Raw genomic sequence first — 24,238 nt, 5'->3', positions numbered from 1 at the left:
CGCTCTCTCCAGTGTCTCTGGTACCCAGCTTTGTAACGTATGACATTAAGTAGCTCATCTTCTCCCTCCCTCTGAATTACTTCCACCTCTCTGGTCCATGCCTACCACCGGTCACGTCTGAATGATGCAGCACCTCAGCTGCCCTCCTCGAGTTAGCCCAATTCTAGCCCATCTTCCTCTCTGAGACCGGATTAGTTTTCCTAAGCCCACACTTCAGCCTATAATTCCCTGGCCCTAAAAAGGTCCGTAACTTCCTATTGCATCACATTAAAATTCCTGTAAGGGGGCTTCCCTCGTGGCGCAGTGGTTGAGAGTCCGCCTGCCGATGCAGGGGACACGGGTTCGAGCCCTGGTCCGGGAAGATCCCACATGCCGCGGAGTGGCTGGGCCCGTAAGCCATGGCCGCTGAGCCTGCGCGTCCGGAGCCTGTGCTCCGCAACGGGAGAGGCCACACAGTGAGAGGCCCGCGTACCGCCAAAAAAAAAAAAAAATTCCTGTAAGATTTCGAGATTTCCCATTATCTACTTCATCCTACCGATTCAAATTCAACACCGCTTTGGCTTATACTACCCTAGGAGTTGCTCTCTATGTTGTATTTCCTATAGTATTCCCTATTATTATCTCCCAAGCACTCTCCTTGCCAACTCCAGCAGCTAGCCCCTAAGTGTTTAACACCTCAGATTCGTCCCCATGACCTGGCCCAGGCTGACTCCATACCCAGGATACTCTCTCGTTTTGCCCTACAACTCCTCATGGCCCCTCCAAGAAGCCTACCCTTTCCATTCCGGCCCTCACTGTTCTCCTTCTCCTTCAAACACTCGTAAGGCTCGTGGCCCATACTAGACATACTCCCTGAATAACCTGCAGTGTCCTACCAGTTCTGTTTTCTTCCCAAACAGACCATAGACCAGACCTTCCCTTGACGGTAAGGACGAACCTATATACGTCTTTTACCTGCTCCATGGTGTCTAGCAAAAGGCACTCAATACATATTGGTCAATTCACTGAAACTCACTCGTAGGGATCTGGGCTTTGGGGGTAGGAGACAGAAGCGAAGGAGAATAATGATGTAATTCTAAGTCGTCCGGATAATTCCTTGGACCTGCTGCTTCTAGTCCTTCGCTGCCCTCCTGCACCCGATTACTTTACCTGCAGAACTGAACCTCCTGGTCAAACTGTGAGTTCTCGGGCTGCGTTCCCGCCTTCAGCTGGCTGACGTTGAAAAAGGAGAGGGTGTGGTTGACAAAGCCATGCAGAGTCCCGTTGTGACTGTAGGAGTACTGATACACCAGGCGGGGAATGAAGTCAGAGGTGATCGCGATGACAAAAGCCTGGGGATAGAACCACAAGCACCTGAGGAACCGTCAGGATGGACACCACGCGGGTGACGCAGGTCCATCTGCCCAAGAGACTGTCCCCTCCTGGGCTCTCCATCCGGGGGCACTGCTCTGATTGATACAGAGTCCTTGCCCCTGAGCTCACAACACTGACTTACCTGGCTTTTCCATCTTTGATACATGTAAGGAAACCCACAAGTCAGGGGCCGTCAAAAGAGTGAATTACAAGCACCGAGGCAAAGGATGCTACGCCAGTTTGGACCATTGGGTGAGGGAGGGCGTGAATCATCTCTGAGATACCTGAACTGATGCTGGCATTGGCCATGCCAACGTAGAGTGGGAGATTTTCTGAGAAAGTGACTGAGAGTGGTGAGACGGCCACTGAAGTGTGACAGGCAAGGATACCAAATGGCCACATATTGAACACATCTGCCCCTGAGGGACACGAGAAAGCCAGGAACACCAAGGATATGGCTCCACGGTGAACCTCAGTTTGACCATCATCTCTCAGCGCTTTTTAGCCCATCATACAATGAAAGTCGCTCTTTCATCCATTTTGCTTAGAAAAAGTGAGACACAGAGAGGGAAGGAGGAGGTCCTGCTGGATGAAACGCACACACCCGACGTAGCGCCTGGCGTATCTAAGTTCTCTATGAGGGTCTATGGAGCAAACCAAACGACAAAGGAACGACTGCCTGTTCGGATGAGGAGGGAGTTTCTGCAAAGAAAATCTTAAATCTTTTTGGCAGGTGTTTATACTGTCCTCGGCACCAACAATTCAAGCCCTTTTAAAAAATGCAGTTTAGGCATTGTTTTCTAAATGTATATACGAGTGTGCATGGCCATAACCATATTTGAGAGTGAGTAACGGACTTCTAATAATCACAGCTGTAATTAATGGAGCACGGGCCATAAGTCCTTTCATCACCCCATTTAATTTGCACACTGATCCTACTTGGTGAGACTCTTATTCTCTCCCATTTCTTACAGTTAAGAAGTCTTAGAACGGCCAAGGAAGTAAAACGTCCTGTCGTTCTGTTGTAGATGAAAAGCGCTTGGTACTCAGGGGCTCTTTTCTAGAAGACACAACTCCAAAGCAGCTACTGATCAAACTGCACCTCATTTCTCAGCCTTGAGACGTGCACTTCCTACATCAAACATCCCACGTGTGACGGGCGGATCCCCTCTGCCTCTCTGCACACCTCGTGCCGTCTCATGTGTTTTTATTCGGTAGCCAGGTCACGGCCGGAATCAGCGTTTCTCTCCCAAGGGAAAGGGGGCTGTGGCTTTCTTGATGTGCGCTGAGCTGGTAGATACTGTCCCGGGAGACGGAAGAGGAGGCCCTGCCTGACCACCATCCGTATGGAACGCAGACGCCAAAGGAGCTGCTGGCTTGGGCCCAGCAGGATTTCCTCCGAAACGTGGACACATCTGGCAAGGCAGTTAAGGAGGTCAGAGCAGAGAGGACCCCTCTTCTTCCATGTCCTATCTTAACCGAGCAGCGCCAGGGATAATTAAGACTTTACATTGACAGCTTGGAGAAACGGTAATTAGGAACTGCAGCCTGGGCGATGGTCCAGGTATTGTTCAGCTCCAGGGTAGAAAAAGAAAGGAAAGAGATGGCTAGATATGTGCAATTCTTTCCTCATGATTCTTGGCTCCGAGGAAAGATCTGATCTGGACTCTTAAGGCCAAGGTACACATTCTGGTGGGTAATTGCCTTTCTTGCTCTTAGCGAAATGAACGACAAAGCTGCACACCTCCGGCAACAGCCTGATGACTTAGAAGGCGCGTACGTGATACGTGATATTAACGAGGGCTGGGGAGTGGGTGGGCGCCGGGCGCTGTCTTAAACAGAGCTCCAAATGGAAGAAGCTGGGAGGTAACAGGACAGGTTTCCTGCCCTGAGGACTCAGCTCCCCTGGAAAGCCCCTCCCACAGAGCGAGGGTGTCATGAAAGCAAGCACTTACGTTGATGATAACAGAGAACTTGCCGATGCCCGAGAGGATGTCAAACCAAATCCCTGTAAGACAGGGAAAAAAAGGGCGTCTGCCTCATTCCCACCCTCAGCCCAGTGATGACAAGGCTTCAGTCAGAGTGCCGCCTTGCAGGCAAGTTACCAGTGGAGCTCTGCCGGGCCCCCCAGGGATAGGCTTGTCTGGAGAGGCTTAGGTGCACCCCTGTCTGCGAAGCAGGGGGCTAGCGGGGGGTGGGGGTACCGTGGCCTCCAGCACCGAGGAGATAAGGATGAGGGGCTCGAAGGGGTGATAAGGAATGCTCCAGCCCTCCGGATGCCCGACATAGTGTGAGGGGGGCGGCCAGGGAGACAGGGGGAGGGTCGGAGGGAGGGGATGGGGATGGGCTACGTCGCCTCTGAGGGATGCAGGGGACAGACCGATATCTTTGGTTCGCACAGCATCTGGCCGCCTCAGCTCCGTAACGAACTTCTTCGCATCCAGCCGCACTTCGATGACGTTGTTGAGGAGGGCGAACACCGGCGCCAGAGGAAAGGAGGCCACAAAGAGGGTGACAAAACCAAACTGGATGACTAAGAGAAAGAAGAGCACAAGAGGCAGAAGGATTTAGACATATGTTTGCCTTGCAGCTCTAGCCCCTGTCTTTTCTGACCGGGGACTCTTGTCCACCTTGGGCTCAGGCTCCCTTTCCGTCCTGCCCCACGGTAGGGGCATTTCTTTCTCAGCACCCACAGGCCTGGCAGTCAGTGCCATCACTTAGGTGCAAAGCTCTATTTAGTTGAGAAGATACCAAAAAAGGAAAAGTCTCCACCCCTTCCTTTCCACTACCTTTTATCTCCAGTCACTAACCCTGGTCATTGAACTCAGAGGTTAACAAACTTCTTCAGCAAAGGTCCGGATAGTAAATATTTTTTTTTAAATTGAACTTTAGTTAGTTTACAATGTTGTGTTAGTTTTAGGTGTACAGCAAAGTGATTCAAACTGAATCATATATATATATATATGTATATATATGTATGTATACATATGTATCTTCTTATATACATATAATTTTCAGATTCTGTTCCATTATAGGTTTGTTTTTATTTAGATGTTGGGGGTAGGAGTTTATTAATTAATTTATTTCTTTTTGCTGTGTTGGGTCTTCGTTTCTGCGCGAGGGCTTTCTCTAGTTGCGGCGAGCAGGGGCCACTCTTCATCGCGGTGCGCGGGCCTCTCACTGTCGCGGCCTCTCCCGTTGCAGAGCACAGGCTTCAGACGCGCAGGCTCAGTAGTTGTGGCTCACGGGCCCAGTTGCTCCGCGGCATGTGGGATCCTCCCAGACCAGGGCTCGAACCCGTGTCCCCTGCATTGGCAGGCAGATTCTCAACCACTGCGCCACCAGGGAAGCCCCCGTTATAGGTTTTTTTAAATGTTGTGTCCATTATAAGTTACTATATTTCTGTGTCTGTGAGGCTGTTTCTGTTTTACAAATAAGTTTATTTGTATTATTTTTTAGATTCCACATGTAAGTCACATCATATGGTATTTGTCTTTCTCTGTCTGACTCACTTCACTTAGTATGATCATATCTAGGTCCATCCATGTTGTTGCCAGTGGCGATATTTCATCCTTTTTCATGGCTGAGCAGACAGTAACTATATTTGTATGGTCCTGTCATAATGACCTAACTCTACCATTGCACAGTGAGAGCAGCTGTAGACAAATGTAGACCAGCAGGCTTGGTTGGGTTCCAATAAAACTTTATTTACAAAAGCAGTAAATAAAGTGGGCTGGATGTGTTTGCAAGCCCTGATGTAACTTCAAAACCATCTCCCAAAGTTGGCCTCTTCCCCTATCCACAGTCGCTGCTTTTATTTAGAAGGTGGATTCATTCATCACACGTGTACCGAGAGCTCCCTGAATGTCAGGCACTGTGCAAAGTCTTTAAGGAGGCAGAGCTCCCTGAATGTCAGGCACTGTGCAAAGTCTTTAAGGAGGCAAAGGTCTGGACCCGCCTACAAGGACCTGCCTTCAAGGACCCGCCTTCAAGGAGCCTTCAAGGGAGAGGAATATACAAAGATGTGCAAGGAGACTTCACGTGTGCCAAGAGAGAAGGGAGGATGTACCAGACAAAGCAGAGATCGCAAGGAGAGAGCTCAAGCCTGCTTGGCGTGGGGACTAAGGGGAGTCTCCGGAAGGACACCTAAGCTTAGACTTGAAGGATGGGCCTGTCACTGCAGGCGGGGTGCATTATAGACTGCATCCAGGCCCTGGAAGCAGTGCAGGCAGAGGAGTGGAGGCGGCCTGTGCCAATCGGACGGCGTAAGGAGTCCAGGCCCCCATCGTTTCTACCTGGACAGCTGCAACCACCTCCTACCTGGTTTCCTCGTGACCGATCTGCCCACACTGCTACGTCTGTTCAGCCCCAAGTGCCCGGTAATCCAATCCCATCACTTAACCTACTCACAAGCATTTCAGCTGGCTCCCCTCTGTTTACTGGATAGAATCCAGATCCCTTATCTTGGGACACAGGGGCTGGACCATCTGCACCCAAGCTACCTCTCTAGCCCCGCCTCCCAGAATCTCCCCACAACCGCCATGCTTCTGCCTTCCCGGACTCTGAGCTTCTCACCGTTCGGATATCTCTGCAGACACGTTAGCTCCTTCCCTTCCATGGCACACGAGGGAAGGAGCTAGCAAACTCCTATGCATCCCCAAGAACAGTCAAATGCCATCTCTTTGGTGAAGGCTGCTACCCCCTCCACTCCTTCCCCACCCTCTGTTACAGCCGCCATTGTGCCGCGCTGTGACCATCTACCCACATGCCTCCATTTCCCGCTAGAAAGGCAGGGCTCCATTCCCTGTAGGGGCTCAGTACAGATTTGCTGATGCAAAGTCAGACCTGAGTCTCAGGAAAGTCAGTCTAATAGGATTTCCCTACTTATTAAGGCAAGTTATTTAACTTCTCCGCATCTTAGTCACTCCAGTTATAGAGGATAATAACAGTACCCACCAAATAGGTTGACAAAATGATTTTGCATACATAAAGTGCTCAAAACGGTGTCTGCCATTTAATAACTGCTCAATAACGTTACCTGTTAGGTGTACTGTTACTCTTACTGGAGTGCAGATGGCTGCAGTGTATCCTGCATAGGGACCCCCTAGACACACGTTTAAGGTGCAAACCCCGCAGGAGAGTCAGGAGGCCTGACTTCGAGCCCCGGATATGTTTCTCACTAGGGCTTCAGCAACCTCATCTTTAAGTTGAAGAGACCGGTTTAAATTCCCTTCAGGTCTGATTTGCTGTGATGCTGTAATTCTTATTCTCTTGGACAAATGTCAAGATTCTAGGATATCCAAGTAAAGAATGAAAGACCAGGATCCAAACTTAAAATAAATTTGAAATGAAATGAAATAAAAAGTGTTCACAGAGGGATACGCTTAACCACAGCAGAAAGTTCAAGACACAGAGCGTGCACAGAACTTCACCCAGCACCGCCGCTTCTGATTTGGCCCAGGGTTGAGGGTGAAGGCTCCTGCTGACTCAGTCCTATCACAGCCACGGTCCTGGATGCCCAGTGGATTCTAGGCAGGCCCTACGAGACCAGCAGCTGCCAGTGGGTGACAAGATGTATCAGAAGGCACAGACTTGTCAAGGCCGGGTCCTTGGAATGACCGCCTGGCTAGCTAGCTGGCCGAAGGGGAGAAGAACTCTTCCCAAACAAGTGTGGGAGCCAGTTCAAAACGCAGGGTCTATTGCGTCTCTTAAAGGCGGCTTTGCTGAGTCAGGGGTGGGGTGAGGGCAATCGGGGGTGGAGGGGGATAGAATTAACAAGGAAAGCAAAACAGATGTTAGACTAGTTTTGTGAAACCTGTAAAATGCATGTCTGTATTTAAGTATATGCATGAACAGATCTCTAGTTCTGGAGTTCCAAGTTGGTCTTCTTGATTCTGAAGAGCTCAGGTCTACAGAGCAAATGTTCTTCTTATAAGCGACTTCCTCCAGCAGAACTGTTTAAACTCTCCAAAGCCCCCACGAGGACTTAGCAAGGGGACTGATGGGGCAGGGAAGAGGCAAGTTACCTCCGAGTGACTACAAACAGATACGGCATGCCCTCTCCACACTCACGCAAACGGCACTCAGAAATCCAATGTCCTTCCAGGATCGCAGGGAAAAACGGGACTCTCCACTTCCTCAGCTTCCCTTCACGTGAGTTCCAAAGGCAGATATGAACCCTCTCCTCTGAGGCTGCCCTGAGGGTTTGCTTCTTCACCTTCACAATCTCTCCATCACAGGGTCCCTCTCTGTGCACACAACTTCCAGTGGTGACTCGACGCTAATAGTGCCCATAAGTGATCCCAACATCATAACATGTCTCTTTTTTGTTTGTTTGTTTTGCGGTACGCGGGCCTCTCACTGTTGCAGCCTCTCCTGTTGCGGAGCACAGGCTCCGGACGCACAGGCTCAGCGGCCATGGCTCACGGGCCCAGCCGCTCCACGGCATGTGGGATCTTCCCGGACCGGGGCACGAACCCGCGTCCCCTGCATCGGCAGGCGGACTCTCAACCACTGCGCCACCGGGGAAGCCCCATAACATGTCTCTTCTCTTTCCTCTTCCAGGCACGTCTATGTGTTCAGCACCAGACAACCTTAAGAGCGTGGACTCAGCAAAGGCCAGTGATGGCCACAGTCCTGTGCCTCTTCTGATGTTACTATAGGGTATCCTGGGCCAAGAGAAACCACCCTCTGAAGATGTCCCATTGCTGCAGGTGTTGCCTGCCTGGACGGGGTACACTGCCTATTTCCAGGAATCAACCCAAAGAGGCAGAAACAAAGAGGAAGCTTTGTTTCATCTTGGGGAGAAAAAAACATAAAACCATAAACCTCTGGCGTACAAATGTCAACTCCAAGACGTGCTTTTTTTGGTCAAAGGTCTAAATGCCGTATCAGATGGGCGTCCTTCCGAGGTCACTTCAGAGGACACAATGATATCAGCCTTACCAACACCAAGCCTGGCTTCTAAAAACAGCCAGCCTCCAAGAGGCTAAGAACAAGGCCGGAAATCCTCACCGTGCTGCATAATACAAGCCAGCTTGGCTCGACCCATAACAGATTAAACCTGGCCAAGCCAGTGAGGGAGGAATTCATAAGTTGATTTTCAGCTAAATCTTTACAAAGCCTGCTGTAAAGTGCCCCAGAAATGCCGAGCTGAAAGCATGCAGACTGGAAACCCTCATAGGCACAAACCCCACTGGGTTTTCTCTTCTCAATCCCCAGCCAGCCAGGCTCCTTTTAAAATATGCAACTATCAGCCCCGTGCTGCCTGATGCCAGAGGCAATTAAGATCCTGGCCTTGATTACGTGGGCTTAGGTTAAAATAACAAAGAGGAGTGGATTACACTCAACAAGATGGCATCCAGAAAGGACATTCCAGGACAATCTGCTTAAAGAAGAAAATAATATATCAGGTGGGATAGAGTGGACTGGCCAGGATTGGTGGAAAAGCTCTTGAGGGAACACAATTTGTTATTCAGTTATTTAAATTCTTCGGTAAATGTATCTACCTTCCCGTCACACACGATAACGGCCAGATCCCTGGTGTGGCACTCAAGGCCCTTTGTGATCTGACCCTAACTTATTTTCCCAGACGCCATGTGCTCTCTCCCCAGCCCCTGTGCTCAGGGCTGATACTGAGCTGGGGTGTTTGGAGATCAAGTCGGCCTGCTTTCCAACCATTTCAAAACCATTTGGACTTCCCCAAATTCATCAAGTTTCCCATACTCCTGAGCCTTTGTCCACACCGTGCCAATGTCAATTTCCTTCTCTTCTTGCCTGCTGGATGGATTTACCATTTATGTTTCAGGTTCCACTCAAACTTAACCTTCTCTATGAAGGCTCTCCCCTACCCCACTGCTCACCCCTACCCCAGGCAGAACTGGGAGCCACGGGCACCTCCCCTCCTCACTCCCATAATGCCTTGCATGTGTCCCTCTACTTGTTTATTTGACTTGCTCCCTGGACAGCAACCCCCTTGAAACCACGGACATTTTTTTTTTTTTTTTTTTGGTACGCGGGCCTCTCACTGTTGTGGCCTCTCCCGTTGCGGAGCACAGGCTCCGGACGCGCAGGCTCAGCGGCCATGGCTCACGGGCCCAGCCGCTCCGCGGCACGTGGGATCTTCCCGGACCGGGGCACGAACTCGCATCCCCTGCATCGGCAGGCGGACTCTCAACCACTGTGCCACCAGGGAAGCCCTCACGGACATTTTTGACTCTTTTCCGAGGTCCCACAATTTTGTGTGGCACCTGTCCCATAGCAGATGTTTAGAGGTTATCTGGTTTCATAAACACAAACTTATTGTCACCAGCTGTAAACACAAACACGAGAAGAGGCAGACAGCTAAAATGTGTGAATGGGGTTTCCCTGGTGGCGCAGTGGTTGAGAGTCCGCCTGCCGATGCAGGGGACACGGGTTCGTGTCCCGGTCCGCGAAGATCCCATGTGCCGCGGAGCGGCTGGGCCCATGAGCCATGGCCGCTGAGCCTGCGCGTCCGGAGCCTGTGCTCTGCAACGGGAGAGGCCGCAACAGTGACAGGCCCGCGTACCGCAAAAAAAAAAAATAATAATAATTTGTGAATGGAAATCACTGTGCTTAGTGATGGGGAGGGAGAGGGGGCCGTGAGGTTCTAACAAGTCCACACAGCACTTCTCAGCGCTGTCACGCCCACAGAAGGGTTCGAAGAAAGTTGGTTGTAAAACCAATCAGTTAGGAAAGTCTAATTCTAATGAAAATAACTATAGCTTTTTTTTTTAAACTTTCTATAATTTAGTAAATTTAGAAATTTTATAATATAGTCTGCTTAAGGCAGCAGTGCCCAACATTTTCGGCACCAGGGACTGGCTTCTTGGGAGACACTTCTTCCACGGACAGGGGTGGGGGGTGGTTTTGGGATGATTCAAGTGCGTTACCTTTATTGTGCACTTTATTTCTATTATTATTACATTGTAATATATAAGGAAATAATTATACAACTCACCATAATGCAGAATCAGTGGGAGCCCTGAGCTTGTTTTCACTTGCCACTCACTGACAGGGTTTTGATAGGAGTCTGCAAGCAATTGATTTATTATGGTCTCTGTGCGGTCAAACCTCTCAGCTAATGATAATCTGTATTTGCAGCCACTCCCCAGCCCTAGCATCACTGCCTCAGCTCCCCCTCAGATCATCAGGCTTTAGATTCTCATAAGGAGCACACAGCCTAGATCCCTCGCATGCGCAGTTCACAGTAGGGTCCGCGCTCCTATGAGAATCTAATGCTGCCGCTGATCTGACAGGAGGTGGAGCTCAGGCGGTAATGCAAGCGATGGGGAGCAGCTGCAAATACAGATGAAGCTTCGCTCACTTGCCCTCCGCCCACGTCCAGCTGTGTGGCCCGGTTCCTAACAGGCCACGGACTGATGCCGGTCCGTGGCCCGGGGGTTGGGGACCCCTGGCTTAAGGGGATTAAAAGCTGGGGGCTTAAGAACCCTCCCTGTCATGAACCGCTAATAAGCAACGCAAGGGAAGGACTCAGAAACATGTTGGCGTGAGTTTGTCTCTTCACTCGGGAGGCAGTTACTGAAAAGATTCAGCTAGAAACAGCCCATTAATATAAACACGTAGCTAAAAACACCACGGGAAGGTCATCGCTGTCTATTCCATCAGCCTGTATTTCCAGGCTGTGCCCAGTGATGCCCTTCTCCTAAGGGCAAGGGAAGACACTGTGCACAGCAGTGAGTGTCTGGTGTAAAGAGAATTGCAAGTGTTGATGGACCACGTAAACAGGAAGAGGTAACAAGAAGAAGGCACGTGAGCTGATTGCTTGGCATGGACCTCTATCGCCTAGGAAAACAGTAGCAGTCTTTACAGAAGTATAAGAAGGTTCTCAATGTCCATCATTCACCACTTATTCATTCATTCACTCATTCACTCATTCCTCCAACAAGCATCTATTGAGCACATCCTAGACACTGAGCACCATGCTCGTTGCTAGGAAACAAAGATGAATAATTACTGTGTCATCCTTCCAAGGGCTCACAGGATGCAGTGGAGAAGATGGACATGTAAGCAAATCCTGGCTGTGTGTTGGAGTTAGACCTCTAAGGGCAGCATCAAGAGACTGCAGTGAGTACCAGGGCAGGAGTAACTCACTCTCACCAGCGGGCCTGTGGAGGCTGCAGGGACTCACGACCACTGGGCTTCACTTGAAGAACAATTCAAAGAGGCATCTGAAGGTTTGCTGGATGTTTGGTCATTAACATCTTTCCTGCCAGTCACTCATCCAAACTCACAGACTACTCAGGAAATAAAGACAGTAAGTGGAATCCCCTTTCGATCTGCATAGGGTCACCTGGGGGTTATATAATGGATCAGATTCAATTCAGAAACCCTGGAAGTCATAACAGGAAAGACTCGCCTTGAAGTCACGGCTTGAGTATTAAGAATTTACTGCCTACAAGTCATCACAGCACCAGGACAGATCAGCAAGCCACATTTTCTCCATTTCCTTGTGATTAAGGGAGACTGGGTCCCCACCTTTCCTCACTCCCATGTGAACTGTGAAATATTAACTCCTTCAGCTGAAGGAGGGAGGAACGACGACTTTCTGAGAGTCCCACTACTCAAGAACTCAGAGTCTTTTTATAACAGCTATTTTAGGTTGATAGTAGGATAGAGACCAGTCCATAAGCAGCCCTCTTCGCTGCCTTGGGAACAGAGCTTAGGGTCGTGGGAGTTTTCAGACATGAACCCCGCTCATGGCCACAGAAAAAGGCAGAAGAACATGGTTCTCAGCCACAGGGAGCTAGAAGGCCTGGAGACTATGGTCTTCTGGAAAAATGTGCCCTTTGCTCCTCTTCTGTCTCCTCTGAGCAAAACTCCAAACCCTCAGAGGTCATGAAGCTTCAACCAACAATTCCTAAACACCTACCATGTGCAGGCAGCATGCTCTCTGGTTCATAAAGTAATCTTCAGTGTCAAGGATTATTATCTCCATTGTACAAGTGAGAAAACAGCTTCAGAGAGGTGAAATAATCTTCTCAGGGCCACACACCTAGAAATCAGTGAAGCTCCGGAACAAACGTAGTTTCTGATGCCAACCGAGTGCAAGGTCCTTTCACTGCACCAAAATGTAAATATGCAACCCTAAGGCAACAGCATCCCTTCCCCCTGCCTAGTTACTCCCACGCATCTTAGGTTTCCTTCATGGGATCTTCTCTGATCTGATCTCTTTTTGTCAGAGAATGAGCTTTTATTGATGCCAGCATCCCCACCAATCTGCACAGGTGTTTTACCTCCCCAGGGTGTCTTCATTCACGTACATGTGTCTTCTGCAGGGGCACACTGCAGCTGAACCTGACGTTTTCTGTGCCATCGCTCCTGTCTGCCCTGCATTCGTGGCACCTCAAAAATCTGACATCAGTTTCTTAAAAGTAGAGAGAATCGAGTTTGTGAGCTCTACTGATTCGTTTCTGATTTTCAGAGAACCACCTGGTGAATTTCCAGCCAGTGTTTACTGAGTGAACAAATGAATGGCCTGGCTTACTCACTCCTGTTTACTTTTTCCACCTGCAAAATGGGATGCGAGGGCCAGTTACCCACGCGTCCTTCCTCTCATCCATCCATCCATCCATCCTCCCATCTACCCATCTGGGCTGGGGTAATGCAGTCAGTGAGGTGGAAAAGCAATGAAAATAGTCAAGCCTGAAGAGAAGTTCCCGAGCAACAAATCCCTGAGGACCTTTGTTTGCCCTTACCTCTTCCCAAAGGGCTGGGGCAAAGCCAATGAAAGGAACACATAAGTAAGTTTATGGTGTTTTAGAAAAAAAGGAAATAAAGAACAGAGAAACGAGGGAGACACAAATATGCAAACTCTAAGGACCCACAACGGGGCTGTGGTTGAGCAACAAAGTTCACTCTGAGCTTCCTGGCTGACAGAGCAACAAGAGAAATGGGAAAAAGCGAGAGTTCTCAGTATTCTAACCTAAAATACTGCCTCAATTCATTCACTCACTCACTCACTCAGGCCTTCCTCAAGCACTGACTGGGCATCTCCTCTACGTCAGGAGCCTTCCAGGCATGGTATCTAAGTACACTCTTGCCTTTTCTCTTAAGTCTTCATGGGGAAAGGGGCTCCTAGCACAGACAATGACAAGCAACGTGTGCGTCAAAAGAAAAGGAGAGACTTGACCTGCAACTCACCCTCCTCCCCAGAAATACCATAACGAGACCCTAGATGCTGCCTGAACTGCATTTAAATGGCATTTGGAGAAGACGGCAGGTGCCTGATTATCCAGTGGGATGACTCAGTTTGTATAAACAGGATGGCTCAGGGAAAGGAATTTCCTGGTGCTTTGAGCCATTGCCTTTGTAACGCACACATGTGGAGTCGTGTGACAGAATACAGAGGCTTCAGCACTGATGCTGTACAGACATTCTGGAAAGTTTCATCACTTACAGCTAAGGCAGCCTTGGGACTGGTTTTCTACATCAGTCTCTTTTGGAAACTTGGAAATTACCCAGGGTGGTCCCTACTGTCCACGACTAAAGAATATGAGAGCCGGAAGGAATCTTGGGTGTCACCTGTCATCACTCTCTCTGGAGCCTCAGTCTCTTCGACTCTTTATTTAATAAGTGACCACGTTTACTCGGCCATTTCTAGGCTACTCAGCGGTGCCTGCAGCCAGCTCTTTCTGTTGTTCTTTACTCTCTCGCTCATTTGCAAGTCACTGAGACTTTGGGAGAACTGTTACAAAGCATTATCATACTAGGAGCTGACTATTACAAGGGGGATTTTGCCTGACCTACCCAGATGATTTTACAAGTCCATCCATTTGTATTGCTGAACGAGACCTGCCCTTAGCGGGATAGCATCCCTTAATTAAAAGCACCTCAAAATAAGGAACCTTGGCCCCTGGGGGGAGGGGGAGGAGACAGACTGTCCCAGCTATATCAGTACATCAGGGTGTCTGGAGAGCTTTGAAAATGGTGATATCTGTAGTATCTAATTATCACTTTGTCTTCAAGGTCCTCACTAAAGGATCACCTCTTTCATTCTTTATTCTTCTTCCTTCACCTTCAAGCTTTTATTGAGCACCTACTGTATGCCAGGCCCTGTGGTCAGGTGTTGCGAATAAGACACAACAAGAAGCTCCCATCACAATTTAGTGAATAACAGGAAGCTAAGTTGTTGGCCCTCAGTTGCGTCACTTATTTATTTGATAAAATGGTGATAAAACTTTACCAAGAGGGTCTTTTGGGACTAGTCACCAAACTCCTCTTAGAGGATTAAATTCCGGCCTACGTTTTAATGCCAAATTCCACTCTGTAGAAGTCAAAGGCTGTGAGTGTCCGGAGGCCTTAGCTCGCAGCTCTTAAAGCAACTAAAGAAATTCCTCTCGTCAGGCCTTGAGGAAAACTCCGCAACTGGGCTGTGAGGGGTCTGTGGCGAAGGAGCTTGAAGCCCGCTCTGAGGTGGGCGACAGTGATGATTAATGTCATGGCTGCTCCTGGGCCAGCATTCTTCCCTCCGCTCGGAGCCAGGGAAGGGGGATTACCCTTGAAGTCCTTAGTAAGCTCTTCAGGAAAAGGGTTTGACATTGGAGATTCCCTCGAAAGCTGACCGCTCCCCTCCCAGGTTTTTGCAGCCTAATCCCTCCCTCTCCCTCTTGGGTTTCTCTTTGTCTGCGGCCAGCCCAGCCCCACCACCCATCCTGCCCATATGGGGCTCCCCACCACCACCGCCCCCACCTCAGGCCGACTCCCAGCCTCCCCTTCGCCTCATGGCCCCTCCCCCCAGGCCTGCTGCGCCCCAGTTCCAGCTCAATTTAGAAGAACATAAATATAATACATCTCTCCCTGCCCCCTCCCTCTTCCGATGACCTGCCTCACCGTTACAACCGACAGGCCCCAGTGGGCTCAGTGCACTTCCTGTCAGCATGGGTGGTCCTGGGGGTCACGGGGAAGGAAGCTGACAGCTGAGAGCAGGGCCAGGGATCACCGTGTCAGGCACACCAGAGGGAGTGGGCAGCTTCGGTTTCACTGCTCTCATTTTTGTTAAAGCCCAAGACAAGGGCCTTTCTGGGCCTGGGGAGGTCTATCCCGTTGGGACAGAAAGAGGAAGCCTCCCTCTGCCCCATGTCTCCACTGAAGTCCAAGTTCCTACTGGTCCTGATGGGATTCTCCTGTGGAATGGTCTGCAAAAGACTCTAGTCTCAGTTCCACTGATGGGTCTTCGGGGTGACCTGAAGCAACTTGTGTCACACCCTGGGCCTCTTGGTTTTGAGATGCACTGTCGAGCTGGTATGCATGAACTAGGATGTCAGCACTGGAAGGGGCCCTGGGGGTAATCTGGCCCAGGTAAGGGCCCCTGGGGGTTACCTAAGTCCAGGAAAGGGACCCTGGAGGCGATCTGGCCCAGGTTAGGGACCCTGGGGGTGACCTGGCTTGAAAGTCTTAATTCTTATCAAGACACTCGATGAATGACGACTCTGCGCACCACTTGCTTCTGGGGTGGTGAGGTCTTGTCCCTGCAGACACCTCCCTGCTCTCGCACTCAAAACTAATCTAGAAGTGTGCGCAGGTGAGGGTGACGCTGACCCTGTTTTACCTTATGCTTTTTGAAATATATTAGCAGTGGTAGCAGCACATTACTGGTGACACATTACACAACTGGTTAAGACCACAAGCCAGGGGGTTGCACCTCGGCAAGGAAAAACTCATCATCTGGTCTAACTCCCTATGATACTGAGGAGGAAACGAGGTCCAGAAAGATGTTGCGACGTGTCCAAAGTCACCCTGCTGGATACAGGCAGAGCCAGATTCACATCCAAGACCCCTGAAGCCCTGGGAAGGCGGGAAGGAGAGATACTGCTCCCTTTACCCTACAGGGATCATCTGAAGATCCAAGGGGCTCTGAAGACAGGGGTGCAGAGAAATGGGAAGTCATGGTGTGATTGCCGTTGCCAAGCCTTAGGTATCCAGGGGGATGCAGAAACTATTGCTCCAGCAAGGTTCTGACGTCTGGGCTTCTGTCTTCTCTCCCACCAAGCTCTTTCGCAGCGCGCTACCTGTGAGCAGCATGGACGTGGAGGGGCTCACGTTACTCCTTCTCCTGTTTCCCTGGCTTAGCCCCCGGAAAGGAGCTCATAATAGGCCTGGGGTGGGGGAGGGGAGAAGGCAGCCGCGAAGGGGAGGGGCACAGGGGGCGTGGAAGGAGGCGGCGGCGAGAAAGAGAAAGAAGGATAACCGCCACCCTCCACAGTCCACTCACGGGATGATCAGCCTGTTATGAGAGTTGACGCCAGCACTACTAGAATTTAAGATTGTTTCAGCCCGGATACGGCAAAGCTAGATAAAGGATACCCTCGTTTATTCAGTCACCCCTTTGCAGACTTCTCCAATGTTTTCCGGGCCCATGCAAGGCCCTGAAATTAGCTTCCAGTGGGGCATGGCTGTCTTGGGAGGCGGCTTGTCTGAAACCCTGTGAGGGAGGGGCGCTAAAATACTGTGGAAGGGGGGAGGGGCGAGGGGAGGGGAGGGAAGGGACCCTTTGAGGAGGAGCTGCCACAGAGCCGGTTTTGTCCACGGGGGTGAGAAGACACAGGGAGTGCCAGGGCAAGGGGCACAGACACGGCCAGGCAGAAACGGGGACGTGTGGGCTGTGGGTGAGGAGCAGTTGGGGGGCTCACTGTGGCGGCACTCAGGACGCATAAAAGAATCTCAGGGCGAATAACTGAAAAGCTGCCTCACCAGGGCCTTGCTCAGGATGTGGGGACGCTAGAGGCTTCTGAACAGTGGATGGTAAGACCAACACCACCGGAGCAGAAGAATCAGAAGGCTGCAGGCGGATGCTGGCGGCTGTGAGGGCGTGGCGGGGAAAGCACCAGGGCGGGAGGGGAAGAGGCTGAAGGAACAGGAAGGAGCGACTTCCAGAAACACCCCAGAGGAAGACCAGCCCTGCCGGAGGGAAGGTGTGCAGACAGCAGCGAAGGAACAGGAAGGAGCGACTTCCAGAAACACCCCAGAGGAAGACCAGCCCTGCCGGAGGGGAGGTGTGCAGACAGCAGCGAAGGAACAGGAAGGAGCGACTTCCAGAAACACCCCAGAGGAGGACCAGCCCTGCCGGAGGGAAGGTGTGCAGACAGCAGCGAAGGAACAGGAAGGAGCGACTTCCAGAAACACCCCAGAGGAAGACCAGCCCTGCCGGAGGGGAGGTGTGCAGACAGCAGCGAAGGAACAGTGATGTCTTGGCTTCTGAGCCAGGGGCCTGGAGGGTGGTGAGACCATAAATGTGGTGGAGAACCCGGAAAAGAGTCACGGAACCAAGTCTCTGAGCCGACGGGCTGAGAAGTGTTTTCCCCGAGATGCAGTCTCTTCCTGACCTCATCTGAAGTCTCAGAACAAGCCTGAGGGGGCTTCCCTGGTGGCGCAGTGGTTGGGAGTCTGCCTGCCAGTGCAGGGGACGCGGGTTCGTGCCCTGGTCTGGGAGGATCCCACATGCCGCAGGGCGACTGGGCCCATCAGCCACAATTGCCGAGCCTGCACGTCTGGAGCCTGTGCTCCGCAACGAGAGAGGTCGCGGTAGTGAGAGGCCTGTGCACCGCAACGAAGAGTGGCCCCCGCTCGCCGCAACTGGAGAAAGCCCTCGCGCAGAGATGAAGACCCAACACAGCCCAAAAACAAATAAATAAATAAATTTAAGAAAACAAGCCTGAGGTGGCAGCTGGGAGACAAGAGTCTTGCTCCAGTGCAGAGTCTGTCCTGCCTCTGTCGGCACTTTCTGGAGAACCCAAGGAAGCTCGGTGAGTGGGCAGTCACGGGCTGGGGGCAGAGGAGGACGGACAGTCCTCGGTCACACACCTCTGCTAAGGCACAAGGGAGCCAGAGACCCCCAGCCTCTCCGAAGCAAGCAGAGGGGGCTGCATTTGTTCTGTGACAAGGAGGCCCTTTCCTGTAACCGCTGGCCCATCACTCTCTGCCTCTAGCCCCGAGGTCCTGGAGGGCCCGGCCCCCCTTGTTGCCTCTGTGCCCCGAGTGCCTGCTCGGGGCCTGACACAGTATTGCCCCCGGCGTGGAGGGGAGGGGCGCTGCAGGAGCCAGGACGTGAAACTGGGCTGAGTTTCAGTCCAAGTCTGGGGGAGAACCCTGCCCTCTGCCCACTTCCACCGGGATCAGTGACTGGATCCCTGAAGGCCAAGGAGCAAATGAAAACCAGAAGTGGCTTTTCTTGGAGGGAAACTCTCATGATAAACGTGTCTCGCTTTGGTCTTGGGAGATGAAAATTGCTGCATATAAAAAATAATAAAAAGGCCTTCTCTGGTGGTCCAGTAGTTAATACTCTGCACTTCCACTGCAGGGGGCGCGGGTTCAACTCTGGTCAGGAACTAAGATCCCACATGCCGTGCAGCGTGGCCAAAATAATAATAATAATAAATATGACCACCACGAAATGGGAGGCCGGCCCAGATACCACGGGATAAAGAGCAAGGAGGCCTCAGTTTCTCTGCCACGGAAGGAAAGGGAGTGGGAGGAACATTCCTTCAAGAAATAGTTTATTGAGCCCTTACTATGTTCCAGGAGCAGGGCTGAGGGTTGCAGCCAGACAGGAGTGAGACTCAGTGTCTGCCCCAGAGCACGGCCATTTCCTCCTGTGCCAAAGCAGGTACAGGAGAAGAGAAGAACCGAGGATGGGAGAACTGAACAACGATTCTAGGAGATGTGTTTGAGCCTGAACAGCTCACCAAGAACTTGCAGCAGCAAACAGGCCAACACAGGCCGGTTTAGACCCACCAGACGTGCACACGTGGGTGTCCTCAGATGCTGCGCCGCCTAGCGGGTCTGAACTTCGTCTGAAAGGACGTCAGTAACCAATGTTGAAGGATTCTAAGTAGAAAAGATAATACGTTCTGGATTGCCTTTTAGAAAAGCTCTTTTAAAAGCTGGGAAGGAAAAGGCAAAGAGGGAGTGGAGAAAGAAGCAGTTAGGATGCATTTGCAGTCATTCAAAGGAGGAAGGGGGAGGACTTACATGGAAATCCAAAATTCTTCCTAGAGACTGTAGACCAAGAAAGCCACCCTGTCATATCAGTAAACAAAGGATGCTGGGGCCATCAAGCCATCAGCCACTGCAGTCCCCATACTGTGCACCCTGAGGGGATTCAGGATGGGGAAAGAAACCAGGATACTGGCCCCAGATAGCTGAGGTGCATATCAAAGGAATGATTTCAGTGAGCCCAGACTCCTGCCTCTTCCTGTACAGTCCTGAGCAAAGTGCTAAATTCTTTAACTTGAGATGTCTGCTTTTTCCTTAATTAACAGTAATCTTTTGATGCTCCAACTACTTGTTTTTTGTTTGTTTTCTTGTTTTTTGCAAAAGTCTCCCAGGCTTAGAAGTCCTCCGCGTACCTGCCGAATAAGACGTAATTCTCAACTCTTAGGTGGTGCAATGTTTTTTTCAGTCGACAAGGCAAAGCCAGTGAGGTAAATAGAGTCTGGATCTTCCGGAGCAGGCCTCTCCCCAGCTAGATGTGCTGCAAAGTCAGAAAGGAGTCACGGAAGAGAAGTCAGGGTCTACGCCAGTTCACGGATGCGTCTCCCGAATGCTGAAGTTCAAATTTGCAACTTGGTGAGACAACTTGGGTGCAGCTGCAAGGGTGCAGATGCCCTGGTCTCTGGGGGGAACCTGCCCATGCGTTTCCATCCGCGAGGTCATTCTTACATGTCTTGGTGGGCATATCCAGAGAGCAGGGGAGCCTGACAGCTCTTGCCCCTTCAAAATAACAATCTGACCTTTACTCCTAATAAATAAGGAAATGTGCAACCACCAGTGCACCTCCTTTTCTATTCGGGGTTTGACAGGACTGTAAGCTCATGACTGAGAAAAATGAGACCCCCTATGATGACAATGTCAATGACAAGAAGAAATTCATCTCCTCGCCCACATGAATGGCCTGAGGGCCTCAAAGCTTGGGCTGCATTTAGGAAACCAGAGGAGGCTCTAAGAGGGATAAATTGAATTCCGGAGTCAGGAAGACAATAGTGATTATTTCTTGGATGACTAGAGGAACAAACATTTGTGGGTTTGAGATAAACAGATGACAAAAAGAGCCCATCTGAGACGCCAGACTTGACAAGCAGAGCCCTAAGACCTTTGTGTTCTCTGGAGGGACAAGTATCTTGGAATGTTTATATCTCAGGCTTCTGAGTGTGATTCTTAGAACTGTCTTGGAATCTCGTACCCTCAGTCTTTAAACATTACTGTCTGATCTGATCCTACTGCCTGATGGGATGGGAGGAACCTCCAGGGCTCACTACATGCAGGGGCTTCAGACTGTTTTTAGTCAATTCCTAGATTAAAGAGAAAGAAACCAGACACCTGACACTAACAGCGGCAGCTGACTGTCACTGAGAGAGTATCCAGACCAAGTGTTTTAACTACTCCAGATTCATCTCCTGGTTTTCAGAAGCATCCTACAAGGTAGGTGCTATTTTCATCAAAAGATGCCACTTTTCAGGTGAGGTAATCTGGCCTGGCTGACCTGAAGCCTCAAGCCATTGTAGGACAGGAAGCCCGGCAGTTGACCCCAGAGCCAGCCCACCCTTAACCACACTTAGCCTACACTGCTAGATGAAGTCATTGTTTGGTAAAGTTTATTCTGCGGCCTAGTCTTTGATCGTACATGGGATCAAATACTCCCTGAAAGGGTGAAGAGGATAATCCAGAGATATTAGGGATGAAAGACATCTAACTCAGAAACATTGTCCTGGGACCTCCCTGGCAGTCCAGTGGGTAAGACTCCATGCTGCTAATGCAGGGGGCCCGGGTTCGATCCCTGGTCAGGGAACTAGATCCTGCATGCGTGCTGCAACTAAGAGTTTGCACGCCACAAATGAAGATCCCACATTCTGCAACTAAGACCCGGAGCAGCCTAAATAAAAACATAAATAAATGTTTTTGAAAAAAAGGAACACTGTCCTTGCGCTTACAGAAAATACAAAATAAAATAGTCACGTCTCTAAAATGATTGGTAACTTAGCAAAATGGCCTAAAGGGTTCTGTGAGTTTCTGTGGAACCCGGCATGGAAAGCCCATGTGTGGTCCAGGCTTCATCCCCGCAGACAAGGCTGAATCAATATCAACCTGAATTGTTGGAGAGACTGTCCTGGTCTCTAAACTTGTTCTTCCCTCTGGGTGCCTTATAAATGATTCATGAATGAAAGAATGAATATGAACAAATGAATGTGTCCACCTGTGCTTCCTCATTCCCTCTCCGTTCCCCTCCTGCACTAGCTGCCCATTTTCCTCAAGAGAAACAGAGCTCATACATCGTCACAGCACCGACCAAGATTTTACACCTGCTCCCTACGGCCTGATGCAAAATGCAAACTTGTCAGGTCTTCCTTAGAGTTCTCCAATAATCCCTGGTCTTTCTCTGTTCCCTCCCTACCCCAAAACCATCATTTGCTTTGTCAACAGCTACTCACGGCCGTGAGACTCTTTGGACTTGCCAGTCCTCTGCCTTGGAATGCTCTCCCTTACTCAGATTATTAATAAGTGGACCCTCAGAATCAGAAGGGACCTTGTGGATCAAGACCAATCTCCTACCTGGAGCTGGAAACCTCTTTTTTTTTTTTTTTTTTGTGATACGTGGGCCTCTCACTGTCGTGGCCTCTCCCGTTGTGGAGCACAGGCTCCGGATGCGCAGGCTCAGCGGCCATGGCTCACGGGCCCAGCCGCTCCGCGGCATGTGGGATCTTCCCAGACCAGGGCACGAACCCATGTCCCCTGCATCAGCAGGCAGACTCTCAACCACTGCGCCACCAGGGAAGCCCTGGAAACCTCTTTAGAACATCCTTGACCCACCATCAACCAAGCCCTGCTTTGAAAACGACCCTTCCACTTAAAATTATTAAAAACTTACCTCTGTTAAGAAACCTGCCCTCATTAATAAATAAAGGCATTCATTCCCTCACTCGTCTTTGTTTATCAGACATGTTGAGTGCCTGTCACGTGCCAGGGAATGTGCTGGGCTCTGGGGGACATGAAAAGTCATGGGCGTCACTCACTGCTCTTTAGACGGGTCTGCAAAAGAATGGCTATTACCATAATTCTGTAGGATACACCATCAGTGTGTGCACCAAATGCAACACTGGGACAGAAAAGCAAACAGTTAATGATTCCTCTCAGCAGGAATGGGCTTAGGAAGACTTCACCGAGGAAGCACTGTGAAAAGCTAACTCTTAAAGGATGAGTCTGGAATATTCACGTCAACAGGTAGAATGAGGTGGGCATGGGGGCTGGGAATCTCAAGCTGAAAGCACACTGACCATTCTTTCATTACCACTTGACTTCAGGGTAATAAATAACTCGTACCCGTCGGAAGAGTATTTCGTACATGGTCTATGGCGAAGGGAACTGGCCTAGTCCTTTCAGAAAGCAATTTGGTAAAACAAATCAAGAACCATACAATGGCCATCCTTTAGATGTAGCCATCACATCTGGGGGAGTATATCTTGAGGAAGTAATTACAAATGTGGAAAAGATTACATGCATGAAAATAATATACACTGGATTTGTGAAAAGAGGGGAAAAACTGGAAACTGAGCCTCCAATTCGCTTCCTTGGAAGATAGGTAAATAAACTATGATCCATTTATTAGAGGGTTGATTTATTATGCAGCTGTTTGTTTTAAATATTATATGACAATTTGGAAATATTTATTCATATAAGGCTAACTGAAAAAAGAGAGATGTGTGCATATGATCACAACTTTATTTTTTAACTCATAAATATTTAAAATATTTAAATGTTTAACATATGTGTTACTCTTAGAGGAAAACATAGGCAGAAGACTCTATGACATAAATCACAGCAAGATCCTTTTTGACCCACCTCCTAGAGAAATGGAAATAAAAACAAAAATAAACAAACAGGACCTAATGAAACTTAAAAGCTTTTGCACAGCAAAGGGAACCATAAACAAGACAAAAAGACAACCCTCAGAATGGGAGAAAATATTTGCAAATGAAGCAACTGACAAAGGATTAATCTCCAAAATATACAAACAGCTCATGCAGCTCAATATCAGAAAAACAAACAACCCAATCCAAAAGTGAGCAGAAGACCTAAATAGACATTTCTCCAAAGAAGATATACAGACTGCCAACAAACACATGAAAGAATGCTCAACATCACTAATCATTACAGAAATGCAAATCAAAACTACAATGAGATATCACCTCACACCAGTCAGAATGGCCATCATCAAAAAATCTACAAACAATACACGCTGGAGACGGTGTGGAGAAAAGGGAACCCTCCTGCACTGTTGGTGGGAATGTAAATTGATACAGCCACTGTGGAGAACAGTATGGAGGTTCCTTAAAAAAATAAAAATAGAACTACCATATGTCCCAGCAATCCCACCACTGGGCATATACCCTGAGAAAACCATAATTCAAAAAGAGTCATGTACCACAATGTTCATTGCAGCTCTACTTACAATAGGACATGGAAGCAACCTAAGCGTCCATCGACAGATGAATGGATAAAGAAGATGTGGCACATATATACAATGGAATATTACTTAGCCATAAAAAGAAACGAAATTGAGTTATTTGTAGTGGGGTGGATGGACCTAGAGACTGTCATACAGAGTGAAGTAAGTCAGAAAGAGAAAAACAAATACCGTATGCTAACACATATATATGGAATCTAAGAAAAAAAAAGGTCATGAAGAACCTAGGGGCAGGACAGGAATAAAGACGCAGACCTACTAGAGAATGGACTTGAGGACATGGAGAGGGGGAGGAAGGGTAAGCTGGGACGAAGTGAGAGAGCGGCATGGACATACCACTACCAAATGTAAAACCGATAGCTAGTGGGAAGCAGCCGCATAGCACAG

The 24,238-nt window shown here is 49.6% G+C and overlaps 1 protein-coding gene across 1 annotated transcript in view; it reads right to left on the bottom strand.

The window, feature by feature from the left end:
- Positions 1–24,238, bottom strand: part of ANO2 (anoctamin 2) — a 318,066-nt gene that overhangs the window by 10,582 nt on the left and 283,246 nt on the right. The window contains exons 22-24 of the mRNA XM_060305839.1: positions 3,734–3,886; positions 3,309–3,361; positions 1,150–1,331 (exon numbers count right to left, since the gene is read on the bottom strand). Coding sequence (XP_060161822.1) covers positions 1,150–1,331; positions 3,309–3,361; positions 3,734–3,886 — 388 coding nt within the window. The remainder of the gene's footprint in view (positions 1–1,149; positions 1,332–3,308; positions 3,362–3,733; positions 3,887–24,238) is intronic.

Source organism: Globicephala melas, chromosome 10 (assembly GCF_963455315.2).
Source record: "Globicephala melas chromosome 10, mGloMel1.2, whole genome shotgun sequence".
NCBI classification, from domain to species: Eukaryota; Metazoa; Chordata; class Mammalia; order Artiodactyla; family Delphinidae; genus Globicephala; species Globicephala melas.
The sequence above is the reverse complement of the archived record's forward strand: the minus strand, read 5'-3'. Positions and strand labels throughout refer to the sequence as shown.